The following is a 26,974-nucleotide window of genomic DNA, read 5'->3' on the forward strand; positions in this document are numbered from 1 at the left end:
TATGCTATTTCCTCATTGTCGGTTTTATAATTGTGTGTTTTATTTCTAATACCAATGGTCTAAACCATGTGTTGTTTGTTATATTTGTTTGTCAATCTACTCTGAGTAGTTAGGTCAGGTCCAGACCATGTGTTGCGAGTTGTTATATTTGTTTGCCTTTTTACTCTGAGTAGTCAGGTCAGGTCCAGACCATGTGTTGTGAGTTGTTATATTTGTTTGTCTATTTACTCTGAGTAGTCAGGTCAGGTCCAGGCCATGTGTTGTGTGTTGTTATATTTGTTTGTATATTTACTCTGAGTAGTCGGGTCAGGTCCAGACCATGTGTTGTGTGTTGTTATTTGTTTGTCTATATACTCGTCAGGCTAGGTCCAGACCATGTGTTGTGTGTTGTTATATTTGTTCATATATTTACTGTGAGTAGTCAGGTTAGGTCCAGACCATATGTTGTGTGTTGTTATATTTGTTTGTATATTTACTCTTAGTAGTCAGGTCAGATCCAGACCATGTGTTGTGTGTTGTTATATTTGTTTGTCTATTTACTCTCAGTAGTCAGATCAGGTCCAGACCATGTCCATGTGTTGTGTGTTGTTATATTTGTTCATATATTTACTGTGAGTAGTCAGGTCAGGTCCAGACCATATGTTGTGTGTTGTTATATTTGTTCATATATTTACTGTGAGTAGTCAGGTTAGGTCCAGACCATATGTTGTGTGTTGTTATATTTGTTTGTATATTTACTCTTAGTAGTCAGGTCAGATCCAGACCATGTGTTGTGTGTTGTTATATTTGTTTGTCTATTTACTCTCAGTAGTCAGATCAGGTCCAGACCATGTCCATGTGTTGTGTGTTGTTATATTTGTTCATATATTTACTGTGAGTAGTCAGGTCAGGTCAAGACCATATGTTGTGTGTTGTTATATTTGTTCGTATATTTACTGTGAGGAGTTAGGTCAGGTCCAGATCATGTGTTGTGTGTTGTTGTATTTGTTTGTCTATTTACTCTGAGTAGTCAGGTCCAGACCATGTGTTGTGTGTTGTTATATTTGTTTGTCTATTTTAATTTTACACTGAGTAGTCCAGACCATGTGTTGTAAGTTGTATTTGTTTGTTTATTTACTCTGAGTAGTCAGGTCAGGTTCAGACCAGATGTTGTGTGTTGTTATATTTGTTTGTCTATTTACTGTGAGTAGTCAGGTCCAGACCATATGTTGTTTGTTGTTATATTTGTTTGTCTATTTACTCGAGTAGTCAGATCCAGACTATGTGTTGTAAGTTGTATTTGTTTGTCTATTTACTCTGAGTAGTCAGGTCAGGTCCAGACCATGAGTTGTTAGTTGTTATATTTGTTTGTCTATTTACTCTAAGTAGTCAGGTCAGGTCTAGACCATGTGTTATCTGTTATTACATTTATTTGTTTATTTATTCTGAGTAGATGCAGAACATATGTTAGTATTAGTATGTCAGTGTTATGCTTTAAAAAATAGTAGGTTTCACATTCAGTGAAGTACACTGATTACATGAATGTTTCAGAGTTGTGTCATGATGTGTCTCATTTTCTCTGTGGAATACCAGTGGTGTGTCCTGTTGTGTCTCATGTTCTGTGTTGAACATCAGTGGTGTGTCCTGATATGTGTCATGTTCTGTGTTGAACAATAGTGTTGTGTCCTGATATGTGTCATGTTCTGTGTTGAACATCAGTGTTGTGTCATGTTGGCTCTCATGTTCTGTGTCGAACAACAGTGTTGTGTCCTGATATGAGTCATGTGCTGTGTTGAACATCAGTGTTGTGTCATGTTGGCTCTCATGTTCTGTGTTAAACAACAGTGTTGTGTCCTGATATGTGTCATGTTCTGTGTTGAACATCAATGTTGTGTCCTGTTGTGTCACATGTTCTGTGTTGAACATTAATGTTCTATCATATGATTCATGTCCTGTGTTGAACATGTTGTTTCATGTTGTGGCTCATTTGTTGTGACGAACAACAGTTATGTTATGATGTAGTTGGTGTTCTATGTTGATCTTCAATGTTCTGTAATTATGTGGCTCTTTTTTTGTGTTGAACACCAGTGTTGTGTCATGTATCTCATGATATGTCCCATCTTCTGTGTTGAACATCAGTGTTGAACATCAGAGTTGTGTCATGATGTCATATTTTGTGTTGAACATCAGTGGTGTGTCAAGATGTGACTCACATTGTGTTGACCATATTTGTGTTACATGTTGTGTTTTACACCAGTGTTGTGCCATGATGTGTGTTTTATGTTCTGTGTTAAAAATCAGGGTTATATTATAATGTATCATGTTTTATGTTGAACAGCGTTGGTGTGTCTTGATAAGTTTTCCTACATTCTCGTGGGATTTTGTCTATATGTGTTACATTTTAGTGTTATGTCGTTGTTCTCCTCTTATATTTAATGCGTTTCCCTCGGTTTTAGTTTGTTATCCCGATTTTGTTTTTTGTCCATGGATTTATGAGTTTTGAACAGCGGTATACTACTGTTGCCTTTATTCCTACTTTGTTACAAGTTTACCTACTTTGTTACAAGTTTACCTACTTTGTTACAAGTTTACCTACTTTGTTACAAGTTTAGCTACTTTGTTACAAGTTTACCTACTTTGTTACAAACTTACCTACGTTGTTACAAGTTTACCTTCATTGTTACAAGTTTACCTACTTGATATTCAATGTTACAAGATTACCTACTTTATATTCAATGTTACAAGTTTACCTATTTGATAGTCAATGTTACAAGTTTACCTCTTGATCATTAATGTTATCTCCGTACTCTAGGCAGAACTTCAAATCTTCTACTTTTCCTTTTTGAGCAGCTTCAATAAGACTTAGTGTCTGTAAGAAAGAAATAGAGTTGACATTTAACAGAATGTAAAGAGTGTAGTAACTTATAAATGTTTTTTTCACCAGACAATAAATATTAAACACTTTAGAATGACCGATTTTTATTGGTTAATAAAAAGGAGACATTGTAGTCTTTAGTATACAACAATGTGACAAACAATAGTTAGGGAAACATTGAAATGGCGAAAATATATTTTCTTGGCAAAGCGTGTGGTGAAAAACAAAATAGACCCAGAGGAATTCCTGATTATGATTAAAGCGTATATTATTCCTAAGTTTTGAACAAGGAAAATACTTTTTTAAAAACATTTGATCCTCACATAAAAAAGCTGATATGAGTGAAAATTGTGTTTCAATATCTAAGGCCACGGTTTTTTAATTTGTTGGTTTACGGATTTTTCGCATAAAAAAGTCGGGTCGGTCGGTCGGAAAAAAAAAGAAAAAAAATATCTTTCAAAACAGAAAAAATATGCAAAATAAAATATATATTTCACCTTACTAACAAAATGTTGGTCTTATATGCTGTTTTATCATCATTTCTTAACATTAAGTTCGTTGAAATATTATTGATCAGTGATCATGAACATCGCATGACATCGTTTAATAATTTCCTGTAAAAAAGGGGGGCTGCACGGACAAAGACGAAATTAAATCGTCATTTCACAAACAAGAAAAACAGATTCGCGTAGCTCTCAATCAATTCCAGAAAACTTGGTGAATAATGATCTTCAAGCACAAAAACTGATAAAGAAAAAAATATAAAAACGTCGTACAAAAATAAGTTTCAACACACGTGTCGAAAAACGTAATAGACTCGTCCACTGGAAAAACGACAATATCGGGTTAATCAGTTGTCATGCAATCCGGTTTTTATCCCAATGATCGATATTTTTTGTTATCTATGAAACATGAAAATTTCAAATGATTTGTTAATATTCAGTACTTTAATTGATGTATTCCACCTGTCCACATTTGGACAAGTCTATTTTCTCTGAGATGATGCATCTTACGGACTGATGACAAATAAGGGAAACAAACTTATTTTGTAAGTGGTTTTAAACACAGGTTTCGTTCCACAAAATTATTTGTGCAAAAGACATTTCAAGGTCAGTTATAATTGATTTGTCTATTTTTAGAAACGTAAATTATTTTTCACAACAGAAAGGGTTACAGTCAACTTTGTTAATGATTAATGCATTTCATTTCATAATAAAGAAAAATTTAATTATTTTTCAGGGATAATGCATTTAAAAGGGTCGGCGGGAATAAAAAAGCATGAAAAGTCAATTTTATTTTTATTCTGAAAATCAGCAAAATCTGGTCAGCGGATCCGTAAACCAACAAATAAAAAAACCGTGGCCTAAAGGAGCAGTGTAATATTTTTATGTTTGATGATATAATTTTATTTGACAGATTTACTTTGAATGTCTCTGATAAAGACATAACAGTGTTGTTTTTAATATTTAAGCCCAAAAACATATTTTCAATGAAGAAAAAGAAATTAATAAATAGTGACTATTTAATGACCAAGTAGCCTTTTTGTCTGTGAGAACATATTTGACACTTATGTGTTTTACAGGTATTAATCACTACCTTAAGTTAAATGACAAAACGTAAGGTAAGCTTGGGTAATTAAAATGAATAGACCGCTCTCTAGTTCGTTGCATTTCCGTCAAAAACTTTTGTTTTCGTGAAAATCATTAGACGTGCATTTTGGTTCTTCACTTCTTTCCCATGTAAAGTGAGCAGTTAATAAATATAATGCTGTATTGTACAAGCTACATTGGTTACTGTTTTTTGTTTATAAAAAAGCTTCTGTCCAGGTTTCTTAAAATTCAATGAAGGTTTGACAAAGTGATTGATGTATAACCAGGTGCTCCGCAGGGCGCAGCTTTATACGACCGCAGAGGTCGAACCCTGAACAGTTGGGGCAAGTATGGACAAAACATTCTAGCGTGATACAGCTCTGAATTTGGATTGTGATCAAATTTTTGACATTACATGGTTTTTTTTTACACAAAACAAATGTCAAGATTTTACAAATTTTACAATTAAAGATTTCTTCTTCAAACTTTTTAAATCTAAAATTAAATAGTTGACACAGCATAGGTTTCTGACACAGAATGAATGTGGTCTAATGAACTTAAAGGGGCACTAGCTACGATATATATAAAAAAATAAAGTATGATTTTTTTTAGATCAATCATTAATCAAATTGGAATAATGAAATAATAATTGGCTTTAAGCAATCAATTTCCTTTAATTTTTTTGAAATAAGCGATTAAACATAATTTTTGACTGATTCACTTGCAAGTGAAAACGTCATCATCATTCTAACCGGTATTCATGTGAACTTCAAGTTAACCCCTAGCTAGAGATTGACAACGCATGCATTGTACGTGTACTGGTTATTTAAAGGAAAAGAATGTCAACAATGAAAGTGAAACTACGGTAAACCATTTGATTACTAATTCGATGCACATAAAATCATTCTTATATGGTTAAAAACAATGAAAAACATCTATTTTTAATCTGTAAAATAAAATCAAACAGACCTATAAAAATGCAATTGCACGTGTTGGTTTAATCTATTCGTATCTTTATTTTTGTTTACATCGCTTATATAGTCATCTGAGGTCAAATCGATAGTTAATTAGATGGCGTCTGGACTAAAATACACACGAAACGAACCTATATATTATCTACCCCATGCTCTGTAAACTGTTTATTTTAGACTTTTGATAGTTTGGATAAATGTTTTACATTGTTATAAACCAAATATGAGAATTTGAGTCAAATCGGTTACAATGAATTTGACAGCTAGTGTCCCTTTAAAAGTTTGTTTTTGCCTTTTAGCAATTCACTATGCTGTTGAATATTAATCCTCTCAAAAAAATGTTTGAAGAAATTTTCTTTTTATTTATGAAATCTGAAATGAGAAAAATTTAACCCCCCCCCCCCCTTTTTCACATCCCCGTTTCCCTTTTTCCAAAACTGATATCAATTCAAATTTCTAATGGAGTTTGCAACAATAACTACTCTTTTAAATACATCATAAAATATTACCAGGTGCTCCGCAGGGCGCAGCTTTATACGACCGCAGAGGTCGAACCCTGAACAGTTGGGGCAAGTATGGACAAAACATTCAAGCGTGATACAGCTCTGAATTTGGATTGTGATCAAATTTTTGACATTACATGTTTTTTTTTACACAAAACAAATGTCAAGATTTTACAAATCAATTAAAGATTTCTTCTTATTTAAATCTAAAATTAAATAGTTGACACAGCATAGGTTTCTGACACAGAATGAATGTGGTCTAATGAACTTAAAAGGTTTTTTTTTGCCTTTGAGCAATTCACTATGCTGTTGAATATTAATCCTCTCAAAAAAATGTTTGAAGAAATTTTCTTTTTATTTATGAAATCTGAAATGAGAAAAATTTAAACCCCCCCCCCCCTTTTTTCACATCCCTGTTTCCCTTTTTCCAAAACTGATATCAATTCAAATTTCTAATGGAGTTTGCAACAATAACTACTCTTTTAAATACATCATAAAATATTAAAATGTAAAATAAAGTGCTTGTTATCACTGAATGGTAAAGATTGGTTGGTAGTAAAAGTGAATATACATTGTTTATTGTATAAAACAATAAAAAAAACTTCATCAGTAACATTTTATATTGGCAAATTTCCAATGAAGTTATTTACATAAAGTTATTGGCAAATAAAAATAGAAAATGACATCATAGTCATGTCTGGCAAATTTCCAACATACATTATCTAAAACATTTTAGATAAGATAAGGAAAAAAAGCTTCATCAGCAACATTTTATATTGGCAAAATTCCAATGAAGTTATTTACATAAAGTTATTGGCAAATAAAAATAGAAAATGACATCATAGTCATGTCTGGCAAATTTCCAACATATATTATCAACTACTATTCTATACAAAGAAAGATAACTCCAATTGAAAATTAATTGCTATTGCACAATATTGTGCAATTAGATATTTCTTGCTATTGTGCAATACTGTGCAATTGAAAATTTCTTGCTATTGCACAATACTTGATATGGAATCCTGATTTGGACCAACTTGAAAACTGGGCCAATAATCAACCAGATGCTCCGCAGGGCGTAGCTTTATACGACCGCAGAGGTTGAACCCTGAACGGTTGGGGCAAGTATGGACACAACATTCAAGCTGGATTCAGCTCTAAATTTGGATTGTGATTAAATAGTTGACACAGCATAGGTTTCTGACACAGAATGAATGTGTTCTAATGAACTTAAAATTTTTGTTTTCTCTTAGAGCAATTCACTATGCTGTTGAATATTAATCCTCTCAAAACAAGAATGTGTCCTCAGTACACGAATGCCCCACTCGCACTATCATTTTCCATGTTCAGTGGACCGTGAAATTGGGGTAAAAACTCTAATTTGGCATTAAAATTAGAAAGATCATTTCATAGGGGACATGTGTACTAAGTTTGAAGTCGATTGGACTTAAACTTCATCAAAAACTACCTTGACCAAAAACTTTAACCTGAAGCGGGACAGACAGACGGACGGACGGACAGACGAACGAACGGACAGACTGACGGACGCACAGACCAGAAAACATAATGCCCCTCTACTATCGTAGGTGGGGCATAAAAATGTTTGAAGAAATTTTCTTTTTTATTTATGAAATTTCAAATGAGAAAAATTGAACCCAATTTTTTTAATCACATCCCCCTTTCCCTTATTCCAAAACTAATCTCAATTAAAATTTCTAATGGAGTTTGCAACAATAACTACTCATTTAAATACATCATAAAATATTAAGATGTAAAAAAAACTGCTTGTTATCACTGAATGTTATTTATTATAATTTATCAGTTGGTAGTGTATATTGTATATAACAAAGATTTAAGTTGATTCTGGACAAAGAAAGATAACTCCAATTATAAAAAAATCTTGCTATTGCACAATATTTTGCAATTAGATATTTCTTGCTTACTATTCTGGACAAAGAAAGATAACTCTAATTAAAAATAAATTTGCTATTTCACAATATTGTGCAATTAGATATTTCTTGCCATTGCACAATACTGTGCAATTGAAAAGACTTGCTATTGCACAATACTTAATATAATAATTTTAGATCCTGATTTGGACCAACTTGAAAACTGGGCCCATAATATAAAATCTAAGTACATTTTTGGATTCAGCATATCAAAGAACCCCAAGATTTCAATTTTTGTTGAAATCAGACTAAGTTTAATTTTGGACCCTTTGGACTTTAGTGTAGACCAATTTGAAAACAGGACCAAAAATGAAGAATCTACATACACAGTTAGATTTGGTATATCAAAGAACCCCATTTATTCAATTTCTGATGTAATCAAACAAAGTTTAATTTTGGACCCCGATTTGGACCAACTTGAAAACTGGGCCAATAATCAAGAATCTAAGTACATTTTTAGATTCAGCATATCAAAGAACCTAACTGATTCATTTTTTGTCAAAATCAAACTAAGTTTAATTTTGGACCCTTTGGACCTTAATGTAGACCAATTTGAAAACGGGACCAAAAGTTAAGAATCTACATACACAGTCATGACAGTTAGATTCGGCATATCAAAGAACCCCAATTATTCAATTTTGATGAAATCAAACCAAGTTTAATTTTGGACCCTTTGGGCCCCTTATTCTGTTGGGACCAAAACTCCCAAAATCAATACCAACCTTCCTTTTATGGTCATAAACCTTGTGTTTAAATTTCATAGATTTCTATTTACTTATACTAACGTTATGGTGCGAAAACCAAGAAAAATGCTTATTTGGGTCCCTTTTTGGCCCCTAATTCCTAAACTGTTGGGACCTAAACTCCCAAAATCAATACCAACCTTCCTTTTGAAGTCATTAACATTGTGTTTAAATTTCATTGATTTCTATTTACTTAAACTAATGTTATTGTGCGAAAACCAAGAATAATGCTTATTTGGGCCCTTTTTTGGCCCCTAATTCATAAACTGTTGAGACCAAAACTCCCAAAATCAATCCCAACCGTTCTTTTGGGGTCATAAACCTTGTGTCAAAATTTCATAGATTTCTATTAACTTAAACTAAAGTAATAGTGCGAAAACCAAGAAAATGCTTATTTGGGCCCTTTTTGGCCCCTAATTCCTAAAATGTTGGGACCAAAACTCCCAAAATCAATACCAACCTTCCTTTTGTGGTCATAAACCTTGTGTTAAAATTTCATAGATTTCCATTCACTTTTACTAAAGTTAGAGTGCGAAAACTAAAAGTATTCGGACGCCGGACGACGACGACGACGACGACGACGACGCAGACGCCAACGTGATAGCAATATACGACGAAAATTTTTTCAAAATTTGCGGTCGTATAAAAATCTAAGTACATTTTTGGATTCAGCATATCAAAGAACCCCAAGATTTCAATTTTTGTTAAAATCAGACCAAGTTTAATTTTGGACCCTTTGGACTTTAGTGTAGACCAATTTGAAAACAGGACCAAAAATGAAGAATCTACATACACAGTTAGATTTGGTATATCAAAGAACCCCATTTATTCAATTTTTGATGAAATCAAACAAAGTTTAATTTTGGACCCCGATTTGGACCAACTTGAAAACTGGGCCAATAATGAAGAATCTAAGTACATTTTTAGATTCAGCATATCAAAGAACCTAACTGATTCATTTTTTGTCAAAATCAAACTAAGTTTAATTTTGGACCCTTTGGACCTTAATGTAGACCAATTTGAAAACGGGACCAAAAGTTAAGAATCTACATACAGTCATGACAGTTAGATTCGGCATATCAAAGAACCCCAATTATTCAATTTTGATGAAATCAAACAAAGTTTAATTTTGGACCCTTTGGGCCCCTTATTCTGTTGGGACCAAAACTCCCAAAATCAATACCAACCTTCCTTTTATGGTTATAAACCTTGTGTTTAAATTTCATAGATTTCTATTTACTTATACTAACGTTATGGTGCGAAAACCAAGAAAAATGCTTATTTGGGTCCCTTTTTTAATTACAGACCAATATTCTGAAAAGAAATTTATTTTCATCTTTTATCACATGTTAAATTGAACATTATATTCGGTGCTGATTTCAATTCTTTAGAAAAGGTGTGTATCATATTTCAGGTAGGTAACTAAGACCATTATTTTGGATTAGCTGTCACAAATCAGAAAGGATTGTTTTGAGATACTGGAAATTCAGAAATTATTGTAAGGTTTTCATAAGGTTTTCATAAATGCGAATAATGCGACTCTGTGGGTACAGCAATAAAAAGATCTTGCATTCTAATATCTAGTACATATATTTTTATGCTGTTTTATTTCCTAAAATCCCAATACTTAAACTCACATTCTTGCCCATTCTTCAGTAATTGCAATAATAAATGCATGCAACAATTTCTGAATTAACAGTATTTAAAAAAAAATGCAATTGTCATTGCAACTGTGGCAAACATCTTCTTTACAAAAAAATTAAGAGTATTCTGGTATATATCTGTAGGACTCTAAAGTGCGATGGTACGCTAAAGTGCGATGGTCACGCTAAAGTGCGATTGTCTACGCTAAAGTACGATGGTGTATCACGCTACAGTGCAATGTCTGTTTTTTACGATGAAGTACAAGGATTTTATCACGCTTAAGTGCGATGGACCAATTGGGTATTTAGGATCGAGGGATTAAACGTTAAAATGCATGGATTTTAAAAAAAAGTCGTGTTGTAAACGCTAGTAAACTAAGGTATAACATATTTTATAGCCTTTATAATTTATCAGAAGGCTAAAATGATTGTTTCTAAATTTAGTAGACCGACCACGTAATAATTGCCAAAAAGGTAATTTAGGTGTCACAAAATACTGTATTTCCTGTTAAATATTTTTTTAAAACTTCAAGAGTATTAGATATGTTGATAACTGGTGAAGCTTGCCGCTCATTCAGTCTATAAATAATGTGAACTCCTTCCCTTTCAGTCGTCATTGTAAATAAAAGCACAAAATGCGTTCATTGCCGGAACAAGTAACATTTTTTTGTACATGGCTTTAAGCTTGGAATAAAATACAAGAAAAATGCGATATTCACGGAGCTTTCTTTTTTTTCATATCGAGTACAAATACATGTTGTATTTTCCTACACTGTTCACACTATGTTTTAGCTGTCAATGTATAAATACGCTTAAGAATATGTATCTTTATTTTACTGACTATAAAACTCAAAACGAAAATATTTTAAAGGGACTTCAACGTACAAAATGATTTAAATGTATTCTTTTGCTTCCAATAGAATCTGCATACACGACACCTATGCGAATACTAGTTTGTATCTATATAGTAAAATGGTCAACTGCAGGACACATTGTCAAGTCCTTCTTCCCGAACCCAATTTAAACACATTTGCTTCAGCCGACAAATGCACGGTTAGGTCTGAAATTAAGTCATGGACATTTAGATTAAAAGTTGTCAATCAAATATTTGTCGTTCAGCATATTCAGTTGGAAAGCATGTCCTTGGCTCATTTTTTGGTTTGTATAAACAACTGTTAACGTCATAATCCAACTACGTTTCTTACGTCCATACTTTCGCAGACCATCGGACTTTAGCGTATTGAGGCATCGCACTTTAGCGTAGACCATTGCACTTTAGCGTAACCATCGCACTTTAGCGTACCCATCGCACTTTAGATTCCTACATATCTAAACTATTTTCCCAAGTAAACATGAACCATTGTCAAGTGGATACCTTGCACCAATCATACTTTCACATTTCCTTTCACATTTCCTCATTCAGTAAACAGGGAAATTAGGGTAAACAAATTTGGCATTTAATTTTAAAAGTTGATTTCACAAACAACCTTTAACTGATACAGAAGAACAAATAGGCTGAATGTAAAGCACATTTATTCATAGACTAGAAAACAGAATGACCCAAACTAAAAAAAGGCATGCTTTAACATTTTTAACCCCACCACATTCTGTATGTATGTGCCTGTCCCAAGTCAGGAGCCTGTAATTCAGTGGTTATCGTTTGTTTATGTGTTACATATTTGTTTTTCGTTCATTTTTTGTACCTAAATTAGGCTGTTAGTTTTTTCATTTGAATTGTTTTACATTGTCATTTTGGGGCCTTTTATAGCTGACTATGCGGTGTGGGCTTTGCTCATTTTTGAAGGCCGTACAGTGAACTGTAATTGTAAATTTCTGTGTTATTTTGGTCTTTGGTGGAGAATTGTCTCATTGACATTCACATCACATCTTTTTTTTTTATATGCAATAAACACTTACAAATCTTGCTTTAGGAATCTTGCTGGGAGAAATTTCTGTACCTGGTTTAATCTGAGCATCTTTTCTCTGTTGTTGCTATAAGTAAATTGAAAATACCTCTCTCAATCTTGGTTAAATATACAAAATCTATTAACTTCTGAATTACAAGAATAGGACATCAGCTATTTAAAAGTGTTTAAATCATCTCATTTACTGCTTATAAATTCCATGAATTCATTAAAATTGAAGGCAAAATTAAGCTGTCAATTTTGGTTAAATAACATTACCCGATACAAGATATTCATAACTTCCATAGCCTCTAAAAACAATAATTGCTTTTCAATGGAAGGTATCTTATTTTTCACAAATCTTTTAAAAATTATTTATTGTTGATAGACAAACTATAATTGTTTACAGAATTGATCTGATGACATCCATGGATCAATATTTAATATTTCATTTGAAAATAATAACATTGCATTTAAATGCAAGATTCTAAGATAAAAGTACAAAAGAAGTGATAAAATCATCACAACAATAGTACATCATGGACATTCTTAATACAGTCAAAACTGCTCAACAGGTCAACTCTTTTAAGCGAAAATATATCTTGCGAAATTCACCCTCTTTTATTTCACACTGTAGCAATACATTCGCATTATGAACTTTAAAGGTCCCTTCTCTTATATAAGTTCAGTTTTCTCTGGTCATGAGGATGATCTTTGTATACAAGTTTGACTGTACCGTACTTGAAACAAATAATGGATCTAACTGCTGCCAGATTGCCTCATTTGATTCTCACTTCTTTCAATGGTAGAAAATCTCTTAATCTACATGTCAGAACTTATTTATCTCTGTCACTTCTGTTGTAGACAGTAGTGTAACGATTGATATTAAGGTGGTACTTTAAATTCAGAAATTATTGCGTGCATTTATTATTGCGATCTTTGAACAATGGACAAAAGAGCCAGATTAATTATTGCGATGTCAGGAAGATCTGCATACAGATGTATGTATCAGATATAAGAATAGGAGTTCTTAATATTGAGATACTCACTCAAGCGCATTATTCGCATTAATTAAAACCTTGCAATAATTTCTGAATGTACAGTACATAACACTACAGGGAGATAACTCTGTAAAAATCAACTGAACGTTTTTATTACAGTCTATGGTTTCGAAAATATTAAGCTTCTCAATGATCAAAATGAGTGTTTGTCAAATTGCAGTATATCCAATGAAGCTTTCTGATAAAGTGAGTGGTTAAAGTGTTGATTTTTTTTTTACTTCGTCAGAGGGTTTAAGTAAACAATGATATTGTTTGCCTCAAATTACAGCCCAAATTCGGCCTTTTCCCCTAGAGAAAATTCCCAATTACTAAAAAATATGGCTTAAAATTCCTCCCAAAAAGTTTTACATTTTCCCAAAACAGTGATGGCATTGGTAGTAATGTATATAAATATCTTATTCATGTTATTATTTTGATATTAGAAAGCACTTTTGGGATCCGTTTTTTTTTTTTATCAGAATCATCATGGTGTTTGCAACACATGTAGTTTTCAATGCATTAAGTACCATCATTGCTTCTGTTTCTTTCCCCTCTCCGAAAAGTACCTTTCAGGTTGAAAATGTCTGACAACCAAAATATACATGAAAAAACAGTGCAAAAAAGACAGCTAAGGTCAGGGCTATTCCAGTAAAAATTATCCAGGGGGGGTGGAACGCCACTTATTTTTTGACCCCCCACCTATGGAAAAGATTAAAAAAATACACCCCACCTAGAACATGTATTTTCTTCCAAGACCCCCTACCTAGAGAAAAAAAATAAAAGTTAGCTAGTTTTTTAAAGTATACAAAAATGTTGCATCCTGTCAAATAAATGTAAAATTTGTTGGTTTATCTATTTCAGTGCATCCAAAAAGGGGGGGGGCCCGGGCCCCCCCTAAATCCGCCTCTGGTCTCAATGGCAATCATACCACATCTTCTTTTTTATACTAGCTATGTTGCTATTAAAATATAAAATGAAACATGTAACAATGTTATGGAGCAGCAGACGACAGATGCAACATGACGGCAATAGCTCACAGTGACCGAAAAAGGGGGGTGCGATTTTAATTATGGCCCATTTTATTTTTAAAACTGTCAATAACATTTTCAGGTACGACATATTCTTCAGGTGGGGAAACTGGTTGGCACCAACCATTTGATGTTTCAGAGTTTAGTTTGAGCCATAAAATATTTTTGGTAGGCACAATGTAATTCTTTTTTTATTTTTTGTATTTCTTATATACATTTTTTTTTTCAATAGGCAAATGTTGAGGAAGATGATATACTCTCCTGTGTAACAAGGCCATATTTTTCCGCAAAAATTAGGCCATTTTTTCCCTTCAATACCACCCACGCAACATGCGCAATAAAAATCTAATTGTCTGTGCCAAATATAAATATTTTTTTATGGACCGCATAGTTTGGATGTCACCCACACATATTTTTTTGTGGGGAGACGGTATACAAGGGAGAGGGTACTTGAAGTTGTTATAAACTGTATGCAATAAAATATTATTTGGGACAAAAATTGCAAAGAATTGGCCAGTCCACCTTATTAAGGACATATTCTTTGCAAGGAAAGAGATTTAAGTACAGCAAATTCTGCCATTTCAATTTCAATGAATATACAATAACTTCTTCCAACCGCAACAATATTTAAGTTAACCTTTATTTACAATGTTTAAACTGGTACTGTTGCCTTGTTCATGTTCATGTTGGTTTTTTTTACATTAAATTTGGGTCTTCGTCGATACCATACTTATTCCAGACGTTCCGTATCAGAGGACATTTCAGGCAATTCCTCTGCACTTCTTGTATCATTATATCTTCATCACGGTGACAAGAATAACAGTATAGAGTACCATTAATTCATAGAACAAAACAACAAATCGCTGAAGAAGTCATGTTTACAAAATGTCAAAATGAGCCAAAGACCAAAAAATGACAAGGACAGTTAAGCGTCTTTTATGGAGACAAAAACTATATTCCTAAAAAGTCTTTGGGGTTCTTCAATCGAAATAATAGCAAGCTAAACTAAATGAGATTATTATAAGGGCTAAATCTCGTCTGTACTAGCCAAATTTAACAAATTTAAAGTTGTTTATAAAAAAAATATATATCATGAATGATGGTTAATTATTACGTTTTTCGGGTTATCAGTTAGACCGCATGGTTTTATTATTACAATAGGAAAACACCCGAGACGTGAAATCGCATGGTTCTATTATCATAGGTAAACATCCGAGACGTCCCAAAAATATATAGGTGCTCCTATTATTGGAGGAACATTACACAGTTGTGTACACACACATGGCGGCATGGAACACGATCGGAAATTCATTTGACGATATCTAAACGTTTCGAAACGAAGTGAAAAGTATCGTGCGCCACGTGGGCGCTTACATTTGTCACTGTATGCGCCATTTCTTGTCAATATGCGCTATAGGCGCAGGGGGCACGTCCTTCCCGATCACTGGTTTGACAAGAACACGAACGGACGCTTAAAATTAGTGGTCTGCCAACTTTATTTGCAGTCGGATGACCTTTTCAGGAGAATCTTCCTTCATAACAGGGGGAACAATATGTTTAACCTATCATTCAGAAACCCCCCACCAACAGAAATGAATTTAAATCGGGACCACCACCCTCCAGAATACAATTATGTTGATAACCCCCCACCTATGGAAAAAAATATCGTCGGCGTTCCGCCCCTCCTAAGTAAATTTTACTGGAATAGCCCTCAGCAAAAAATCGGAGATGTGTTTAGAATAAAATATACAAATTTCCCAATTTCAATAAAAAATATGCATTTTTCCCAATAAAAAATGGTAGAGAAAAAAAGACAACAATATCACTGGTAAATAATTTGTCAAAATTTTATAAAATTTAAGCGATTTTATGAAATTTTAGTCCAGGTGTTTGATACCATCTTCTTAAGTTTGTTGCAAACCTTTGATTCAAGTTGTTCCTTTTCCCACTCTTCTGTTTCTCTGACCATTTCTTGTTCCTGTGGACACAACAACAAACTAGCATGCAAAATCAAATGTTAACAAGCAAATCATGCACACACTCGTCAATAAAACAAAATCAAAATCAAAAGTAAGCTTGGCAGCCATAGCCTGACTGTTCCTATATTTTAATCAGTTTTGATCAACAATTCAGGTCTATTTGTTTCCCTCATTCAATTCTCATTTTAAAATTTTCTGAACACTACATTTTTTTTAATTTCAACAATCAGTCAAACTATGGCAAAGTATTTAAGTCTGGTTTGATAAAAACATTCATATTCTATTTCAACTTATGCATTCCCTGGAGAAGATGCATGTATTTATTCCCCAAGAAGGAAAGGATGAGGGTTAAAGCATTTAAGGATAATTGAATTAAAAAGCATTTTTTTTTGTAATTAGGCAGATATTTTATCAGCAAAGAGCAAAACAAACACAAGCCAAACTATCATAACTTATATAGAAACTTTATGCAGTCTGAGTCACTCTTGCTCTACCATACTATACTATTATCTACTTTTTCGTATATAAAAAAGTACTGTACCAATTGGATCAGCTAGATCATTACTTGACCTCCCAATAATATAAATAATTTTGTCTTCTTTTTAGTCATTCAAGATTTGGCTTTCAAAAATGGGACATAAATGGGACACAGAAAAGGCACTTTGAAATTTCCTTTTTGAAGGGTTATCAAAGTACAGTGGAAATGCGAAACTCTTAATTTGCCTATATATAGGTGGTGACCTAATTTTGATAGTGAATACTCTAGGTACCATGCATTTTTTAAAATTTTACTATTCTATTCTTGATGTTGAAAAACGAACAAAGTTTTCTATTGATAAACATTTTTGTGCCAATGACTTCCATTTCCAGTTTTTATTCTATTTAAACACAATTTGAGTATTTACTCAAGGTTTTTTGTTATATAAGCATGATAAGGAAAATGCAAGAAATGAATAATAAGCTAAAATACAAACAAACATCAACTCTCTCACATAAAGGTGTAACTGTTTATGAATTAGTCATTAAATCTACATATTAAAAGGAAATCATCACACAAATGTTACTATGGTTACCATAGATTGGTTCCAAATTCTGTAAACATGGTAAGTTTCCTGAAGTTTTGTTAAATTTCATATTCATTGTTTTTATCAAATTTTGCAAACAAAATACATAAAAAACTTAGAAAAATACCACAAAAGATTGTAATTATTTCTTTAAATACAGGAATTTATTCAATGATTTCTCCTCAACTTGCATACTTAGAGCGCATTTGTTTCTAACCTAAACGATGTAAACGACTACACGTATAGTCGTTTAATCCATTTGTTTCTTACATTTTTTGGTCAACGTTGACATCGTTCACATAAACAATGTACGTGCAAAATAGTCGCGTAGTCGTTGATCGTTTATCGTTGAGACGTGTAAACGATCAATTTGTTTCTGCATCTGTCGTTTAAATAATTACGAGCACGTGTTGTTTTCGCAAAGTCTTGGTTATTTATTTCCCGCACTTTTACCTGTTTGTTTACAGTGCGTGAGTGTAATCTATTTTTGTCTGACAACGTGGAATCGAAAAAGTTTATTAATTTGTTTCTAGCAGCTTAACGTTTACTAAACGATAGTCATCGATGACAAAATTTCGGGTTAGAAACAAATGCACTCTTAATTCTTTAAAATTAAGATTGTTTTTCTCACATTATCTCTGCTTCAATATGTAGAAAATGCTATAAGCAATGTTTTTTATTCTTTGAAAAAATAACTAAAATCTGCCATAAAAAACTCATGTATCCATGTGAATCACTATAACAGGTTAATCACTTACAGATCATGCTTCAACGACTTGTGCACGCATCATGCTTTTAAAACAGTTTCTACCACACGATAAACACAACATACTATCATTTATCTTACCTTGCGAATAATGTTATGGTCTTCATCATCTTTGTCAATACTGGACACAGATCCGTCTCGTAACCTTGGCGGTACTGGAGCGTTCGGTGAATCAGGTGATGTTAAATTAGGTGAATCTGGGTCCTCCCCCTCGCAGATCATAATGATCATTTTGTCTGTTACACTACGGAGAGCACGGACAGCTTCTTGATGAGTACTTCCTATCAAACTTGTACCGTTCACCTTAAATTAAAAAAAACATTGGATCAAAATCATTTTTATTCAGCATTTTTTACCTTCCCAATTGTCAGCACTTTTGTGTTGATGATATGGTCATAAATGTAAATTACTGTTTTACAAAATATTGAAATACTACCGATTTTCTACCTCAGTAATAGATTATATTACTTCAGATGTTTGTCAAAACCTTATGAATTTTTGGTCTTCAATGTTTTTCAATATGATTTTTTTTTTACCTTTTTAAGGTTTATATGAATTGAACATCAATGACGAGTATTTTGAAGACCAAACAGACGTCTGGCATATTTTTTCTGTAATCCTGGTATCTAGCTATGATGAGCTTATTTGCAACATAAAGAAGTAATGGTCAAGGTAATAAAATTATACATATATTGAGGATCAATTATATGATATAAAATAGCCTATACAGGTTTTAAATTGTATACATTTTTTAATCAAAATTGTTCTGTTTCAGATTCTTAGAATTTGATTGTAAGTTGAAAAGTTATCAGTTCAATACTTTTCTCTGTAAGTAACCTACCTCCAGAATTCTCTGACCTACTTTCAATCTACCATCTCTAGCTACAGCTCCATCACTAATGATCTATAAATAGAACATTAGCAAATTATAAGCCATTTTACTGTACACAATTTATAAAGCACTTGCTATATACCATATAGAGATATTCATTCTTGACCTACAAATGTTTATTTTTCAATATCTTGTATTGGTGGTAAGCAGGTTTCTGTATTTTTACCATATATTGCAATTTCGTCATATATCACAATTATATGTAGATTACAGTCCAGACTTAATAATAATCAAAGTGCTTGATAGCACTGAATGGTAAAGATTGCTTCAATTTATCAGTTGGAAGTAAAATTAGATATTGCATTGGTTGTTGTTGATTTAACAGCTATTCTAGACAAAGGAAGATAAATCAAATTTTATTTAAAGATGAGGTTAACAATGACATTATTTATATTGTTTATCAGATATAAGATTCCTGCACCTTGCAAAATTTATGTAATTTTGTTGACAAGTGAAACATCATTTCCTGCCTTGAATATCTGAGCATATATTACATCGATAAATTTCTGGAAATGTTCATGCATAGTATGTATAGAAAGTTATGATCAATGCTCTATATTTTGTGTATCAAAAAGGTAATGATCAGCCTTGGAACATTTAGATATCAAGTCAGTTTCATAAGGTTTTGATTGTATTTTATGCAATCTTTACCTAAAAAAAACATAACTCATCAGTTATATTCATTAATGTAATAAAGTAAAATGTATTCCTTTTTTTTTTTGCTCATTGTTAAAGGAAGTACAGTGACATATAGTTGTTAATGTCTGTGTAATTTGGTCTCTTGTGGAGAGTTGTCTCTTGGCAATCCTTCCAATTTTTTTTTTATTTTGACATCAAAACTCACCTTAGAGATAAATATTCCTTCATCTAATTTTTCGTCAGGATTGTATGTTCCCTTAGAACCTCCTTTTATACTCATCCCTAACTTTTCACCAGGTGACTTGAATACTGATAATTCCTGAAAAATATGCAAAACTCATGATTGATATTATCGAGGGGAGATAATAACTCATTATTGATGAGTCAAGGGGAAATAATTAAGACTGTTTATTGTCGTTTCGAAATTTTACCAAAATAAGCATTGGCTTTTATACTGAGGCAGAGTCTCTCAATGGCTGAGAGAAAAATTGAACTTCATAATCCATTATACTTAACTGAAAAAGAAATTATTGTTTAACACCAACATGCAGAATACAAAATATTAACAAGGTCTATTTGAGAGAACCAACCTGTAAGCCTTTAGGAGGAGGGTCATGTCTTACAACTAGATGTATATGTGTTCTAATGAACTTAAAATTTTTGTTTTCTCTTAGAGCAATTCACTATGCTGTTGAATATTAATCCTCTCAAAAAAATGTTTGAAGAAATTTTCTTTTTTATTTATGAAATTTCAAATGAGAAAAATTGAACCCAATTTTTTTAATCACATCCCCCTTTCCCTTATTCCAAAACTAATCTCAATTAAAATTTCTAATGGAGTTTGCAACAATAACTACTCATTTAAATACATCATAAAATATTAAGATGTAAAAAAACTGCTTGTTATCACTGAATGGTAAAGATTATTTTAATTTATCAGTTGGTAGTAAAAAGTGAATATACATTGTATATTGTATATAACAAAGATTTAAGTTGATTCTGGACAAAGAAAGATAACTCCAATTAAAAAAAAATCTTGCTATTGCACAATATTTTGCAATTAGATATTTCCTGCTTACTATTCTGGACAAAGAAAGATAACTCTAATTAAAAAAAATTTGCTATTTCACAATATTGTGCAATTAGATATTTCTTGCCATTGCGCAATACTGTGCAATTGAAAAGACTTGCTATTGCACAATACTTAATATAATAATTTTAGATCCTGATTTGGACCAACTTGAAAACTGGGCCCATAATAAAAAATCTAAGTACATTTTTGGATTCAGCATATCAAAGAACCCCAAGATTTCAATTTTTGTTAAAATCAGACCAAGTTTAATTTTGGACCCTTTGGACTTTAGTGTAGACCAATTTGAAAACAGGACCAAAAATGAAGAATCTACATACACAGTTAGATTTGGTATATCAAAGAACCCCATTTATTCAATTTTTGATGAAATCAAACAAAGTTTAATTTTGGACCCCGATTTGGACCAACTTGAAAACTGGGCCAATAATCAAGAATCTAAGTACATTTTTAGATTCAGCATATCAAAGAACCTAACTGATTCATTTTTTGTCAAAATCAAACTAAGTTTAATTTTGGACCCTTTGGACCTTAATGTAGACCAATTTGAAAACGGGACCAAAAGTTAAGAATCTACATACACAGTCATGACAGTTAGATTCGGCATATCAAAGAACCCCAATTATTCAATTTTGATGAAATCAAACAAAGTTTAATTTTGGACCCTTTGGGCCCCTTATTCTGTTGGGACCAAAACTCCCAAAATCAATACCAACCTTCCTTTTATGGTCATAAACCTTGTGTTTAAATTTCATAGATTTCTATTTACTTATACTAATGTTATGGTGCGAAAACCAAGAAAAATGCTTATTTGGGTCCCTTTTTGGCCCCTAATTCCTAAACTGTTGGGACCTAAACTCCCAAAATCAATACCAACCTTCCTTTTGTAGTCATTAACATTGTGTTTAAATTTCATTGATTTCTATTTACTTAAACTAAAGTTATTGTGCGAAAACCAAGAATAATGCTTATTTGGGCTCTTTTTTGGCCCCTAATTCCTAAACTGTTGAAACCAAAACTCCCAAAATCAATCCCAACCGTTCTTTTGTGGTCATAAACCTTGTGTCAAAATTTCATAGATTTCTATTAACTTAAACTAAAGTTATAGTGCGAAAACCAAGAAAATGCTTATTTGGGCCCTTTTTGGCCCCTAATTCCTAAAATGTTGGGACCAAAACTCCCAAAATCAATACCAACCTTCCTTTTGTGGTCATAAACCTTGTGTTACAATTTCATAGATTTCCATTCACTTTTACTAAAGTTAGAGTGCGAAAACTAAAAGTATTCGGACGACAACGACGCCGACGCCGACGCCAACGTGATAGCAATATACGACGAAAAATTTTTCAAATTTTGCGGTCGTATAAAAACAATGACAACAGAATGAAATTTAATGTTGAAGCCGTCGAGGTAATTTAGGTTTACATTGTCTCGCTTTCACGACATAAATGTTGCAGGCTCGATAAAAATCACTTGACTGTTTGACTATAAAGAACAAGAAATTTTACCTCATTCCAATCTTCCATATTTCCTATTTCATGGCAGTTGAGGCCGAGCTTGTGGTAGGCATTATTAATATAAATGCGGATCATGGAATATTAATTATTGGTCTATATATGCAAATAGTGATAAAAATATTTTAATAAATGACTACATTGCAAAACTAGATTTGCATATGATTGGAATAACTGAATCTCAACTTTTGAAAAATAATATTATTAAAATTGACAATTACAAATGGTATGGAAATAATCGTAGTCATATCCATACCCGAGCAAAATCTGGATCACGAGGCGTCGGTCTTTTAGTTAAAGAAGAATTACTATGTTCACATAGCATAAATGTTGAAGATAAATCCACAGATGGAATAATATGGGTAATATTCAGCGATAAAACAAATAATATAAATATATTCTATGTGTGCGTTACATATTTACCACCTGAATTTTCAGCTAGATCTACTAATGTACATGATTTTTTTGACACCCTTATGTCACAAATATATTCTATCCCCAATGATTACGTTCTATATATGTGGTGATTTCAATAGTCGGAAAGGTGAAATAGAAGATTTTATTCCAGGAGTTGATCATTGACCTATCCGAGAAGTGATTGATTTTAAATCCAACACCTATGGAGAATTGTTTTGTGATTTTTTGTCAAATACAAATTCTAATGCAACAACGTTTGTAACGTTCATTTTGATTGGATAGCGTCACTTTCTTACATGGCATCAATTGACAATTGATGCTATGGGACGTACGCGCAAGCGCAGACGGCATATGACAGATTTTAAATACATGTTTTAACGTTGTTTTCTGTCAGTTTCATTAGAATGGAGATAACAATATTGTATTTTAAGCTCCGACGGCATCAATTTTGGATTTGATGGTCGCAAATACCCGTTTACTGTCTCCGCTAACGCGTCGCCAGTAAACTTAATTTGCGACCATCAAATCCCCAATTGATGCCGTCGGAGCTTACAATACAATACAGTTATCTCCTAATTGTTGTGTATTAAATGTTAGAAATAGTATGAAAAATGATTTAACCTACATATCAACACGGGGTTCATCAGTTGTCGATTATTGTGTCGTACCATATGAAAATTTAAATTGTTTCAAGAAATCTGAAGTAATTAGAGCTAGTGAAGTAGGTAATGAAAGTGTTTCTATAGGGTCAGTTGAACCCAGATTTATTCCTGATCATTCCATATTATGCTAGGAAATGGAAAGTTATATGTGTGGTAATATTGAAAAAGAAAATATCAATGTAAAAATCATAATGTTCAGAAACGTGTTATACATGTATATGATGTAAAAAATATTCCAAATAGTTGGTTTGAAGATGGAAATGTGATTAATAGTATAAATTCATGCATTAGAGATATAGAAAAAAGTAATAGTGATCAAGATGATGAAGATAATATACATTGTGAATTTGTTAATATGATGCATAATGAGAGGAATTCCAAACTGAATACAAAAACAAAACTGTTGAACAGAACGTAGTAACAATAAAAGAAGACGTTTCAAGAAACCGTGGTGGTCCAATGACTTGACTTCAAAGTGGAATGAGACATGTTCCGCCGAGAACTGTGTTGTACGAACAATAGCAATAAATCTGCATTAACAACTCTGTATTTGAACAAGAGAAAGAACTTTGACAAACTTGTTTAGAAATCTAAACTCTGTTTTTGGCACCAATGTCAAGAAGACTTGTTATATATGAACACTAATCATGCTAATGACTCCAAACAATTTTGGCAGCAAATTGGTAAGTTAAACATTGGTATAGGAAATGAAAGGCAATCATCTATTCCGAATGAAGTTGTGCTTTCAGACAGCTCTGTAACAAACAATTTGGACTCAGTATTGCATAAATGGAAGGATTGTTTTTATAATTTGTTAAATCAGATAACAACTCAGATCCTAAACTTGTAAAAGAAGATTTAAATTTAGAAAATATTATTGTTTCTGATTTATTAGATAATGGAATAACTGTTGATGAAGTTCATAATATTGTCATGAGTTCAAAGAATAATAAAAGTCCAGGTGTAGATTTGATTCAATCTGAATTGTGTAAAAGTTTCTTAGTTATTTGTACTTTTACAAAATTATTTAATTTATGTTTTAAATCTGGTAAAATTCCAAATACTTGGAATAAATGTATAATTAATCCAATACCAAAATGTTCAACTTCTGATCCTAGAGATCCATTGTCATACAGAGGTATTACTTTAGCACCATGTGCATACAAATTTTATTGTAGTGTTTTGAATTATATTAACAGAATGGTTAGATGAAAGGGAGATAATTAATGATGAAGAAAATGGTTTAATCAATGGCAGGAGTACTATTGACCATGTCTCCACTTTAACGTCAATAATTGAAACTAGAAAAAAATGTAAATTGTCAACTTTTGTCTCTTTTATGATTTTAAGAAGCATATGATACAATTGACAGGTCACAATTGTTTAACAGATTTAGGTATAAGTACAAAGTTTATGTGTGCTTTACAAGCCATTTATTCAAATATAGAATGCTGTGTTCGTGTGAACGGAAATACTACTGATTGGTTCAGTGTAAATACTGGTTTGAAACAAGGATGTGTTTTATCCACAATCATGTTTAATATTTTTATTAATAACTAAATTGATGATATAAAAGCATTAAATATTGGTATAGACATTGACGTTAAAAGGTTGTTATTTTATTATATGCAGATGATCTTGTTTTATTGTCTGCAAATACAGAAGATATACAGTAATTGATTAATGTATTTGGTGTATGATGTCAGTGGCGTAGCAAGGGTTGAAATGATGTGGATGTTCCGCCGAGCCGAGCAATGCGGACAAAAAATTTTGGACCTTTTCATGCAGAAAATTATTTTTTTATTTAAGCACATGTAGGTCCCCAGAATCCGACACTAGTTAGATTTTTGTTTAAATTCAAAATACCCACCAATTCATATATTTATATTTTTAATCAAATTTTACTATTTCCTCGAAACTGCCATCATTCAATTCATAAATATTTGATGTAAAGTTTTTCACCCAATCTTATATTTGACATATCAAAAACGCACCCCATTACAGCAGCAATTCTGTATAATTTAGGAACTTTGGAATATAGGAACTTTCCAGGAATTTGAGTCTACAACCTTGGGTTTTGATTTTTTATTACTGAGCTAAACGCATTGCAGGAGACATAAAAAATGTGAAGCTTTTATTTCTTTTAAGATTTTGAAAATAAAAAAGAAAAAGAAAAAAGTGTTTTTTTAGTTATTCCCTTGTTCCTGGCCCTTTGATAGATAAAATATGACATGTCACTTTAAACTAAGGCAGGGTGAAATAGTATAAAACTAAAAGTAACTTCAAAATAAAGCACAGTGAAATAGTATGAAACTACAAGTAACTTCAAAATAAACCACAGTGAATCAGTATAAAACTAAAAGTAACTTCAAAATAAAGCAGAGTGAAGCAGTACAAACCTACAACAGTGGCGGATCCAGGGGGGGGGGTTCCGGGGGTGCGCACCCCCCCCTTTATTTTTGTCGATCAATGCATTTGTATCGGGACATATGTTTTGCACCCCTTGCACCCCCCCTTTGCCCTGGGTTAGCACCCCCCCTTTCGAAAATTCCTGCATCCGCCCCTGTACAAGTTACTTCAAAATAAAGCACAGTGATATAGTATAAAACTACAAGTTACTTCACAATAAACCAAAGTGAAACAGTATAAAACTATAAGTAACTTCAACATAAAGCAGAGTGAAGCAGTACAAACCTACAAGTTACATGAAATATTAGTATTTGAACCTAGATAGAAACGGGAATTCATAAGCCTAGGACTTATCATAATCTATTACAAATTGATTTTTTTATCATGTCGTTTACCATGTTGCGAGAAACAATATCAGGATATGGTGTTTTAGTTGTTAGTTGCTATAGTCAAATGAGAAGCCATCACTCCACAAGGTTCAATTTCAGATGCGTATCAGTCCTCTCTGATTGCCTATGTCGATGATGTAGACTGTTTGACGAACAAAAGTTAACTTAAAACACTATTCTGCGGTTAACATAAACTAAATTATCCTAAATGAAAGACCAGGCATACTGCTTCAAAAATGACTGGACCTTATCCTCATATCCTCAGCCTTGTTACATTTGGATACTTCCGAGTTAAACCGCTGCTATTTTTTTTTGTCAAAATGATGTGGATGCTTGAGCATCTGAACATGCATGCAAGCTACGCCACTGCTTTAATAAACTATTGAATCTGAATCTCAATCCTAAAATAGAAAAAAAACATTATTAGCCTATTGAGTAATTATTGCCAGGCTAATTGTTACTGCTAATTGCAAATTATCAACAACCACATATTATCTGAAACGGTAAATACATAAGTGATACTGAACCTTGCCTGTGTTTAGTGCTCAATAACATACCTTTACCATTTCGTAATGTATATCAGCTGGGTTTTTTCTTTTTCCTCAAGATACCAAAAAATCTTTTAATTTTCCAAATGACCAAGGACCATAACTCTAGAAAAGAACACACCAAAATGACTAAAATAAAATTTCACCATTGCTTAAAGGTATAAAAAACACACTGGAAAGCAAAGAATGGCAAACTGTAAAGTTGAAGGAATTGTAAACATACGAATATACATCTTTATCATGATTCTGTACGGGGGATATAATCATAAGAAGACCAGATACTGATATTATTTTCCATTAAAATTTGCAAAACTTGAAAAAGTGTATCTCTCTCAAATATAAGAAATATTGAGTATGCATTGTGTACCCATGGTAGCAGTT

At 32.5% G+C, this 26,974-nt stretch overlaps 2 protein-coding genes across 2 annotated transcripts in view; both read right to left on the minus strand.

Moving 5' to 3' along the window:
• The window catches only part of LOC143054241 (uncharacterized), a 78,596-nt gene extending 60,860 nt beyond the window's left edge, over positions 1-17,736 (minus strand). Inside the window, exons 1-2 of the mRNA XM_076227170.1 lie at positions 17,721-17,736; positions 2,759-2,848 (exon numbers count right to left, since the gene is read on the minus strand). The gene's annotated coding sequence lies outside the window, so the exon portion shown is untranslated. The remainder of the gene's footprint in view (positions 1-2,758; positions 2,849-17,720) is intronic.
• On the minus strand, positions 16,225-26,441 carry LOC143054242 (protein scribble homolog). Its single transcript, XM_076227171.1, has 5 exons — positions 26,052-26,441; positions 19,770-19,883; positions 18,875-18,937; positions 18,115-18,336; positions 16,225-17,315 (listed from the first exon to the last, which is right to left on the minus strand). Exons 1-5 carry the CDS (start codon positions 26,052-26,054, stop codon positions 17,253-17,255), a joined length of 465 nt encoding a protein of 154 aa, XP_076083286.1. The 5' UTR covers positions 26,055-26,441; the 3' UTR covers positions 16,225-17,252.
• Positions 26,442-26,974: the final 533 nt, after the last annotated feature.

This window comes from Mytilus galloprovincialis, chromosome 12 (genome assembly GCF_965363235.1).
Source record: "Mytilus galloprovincialis chromosome 12, xbMytGall1.hap1.1, whole genome shotgun sequence".
NCBI classification, from domain to species: Eukaryota; Metazoa; Mollusca; class Bivalvia; order Mytilida; family Mytilidae; genus Mytilus; species Mytilus galloprovincialis.

Bases quoted from the DNA above. Each gene is read 5' to 3' on its own strand.
- LOC143054242 (XM_076227171.1), bottom strand. The intron at 18,938-19,769 runs GTGAGTTTTGAT...TTCTATTTATAG, and splicing joins AAGGAATATTTATCTCTAAG to ATCATTAGTGATGGAGCTGT. The intron at 17,316-18,114 runs GTAAGATAAATG...ACAAAACTTCAG, and splicing joins ACCATAACATTATTCGCAAG to GAAACTTACCATGTTTACAG.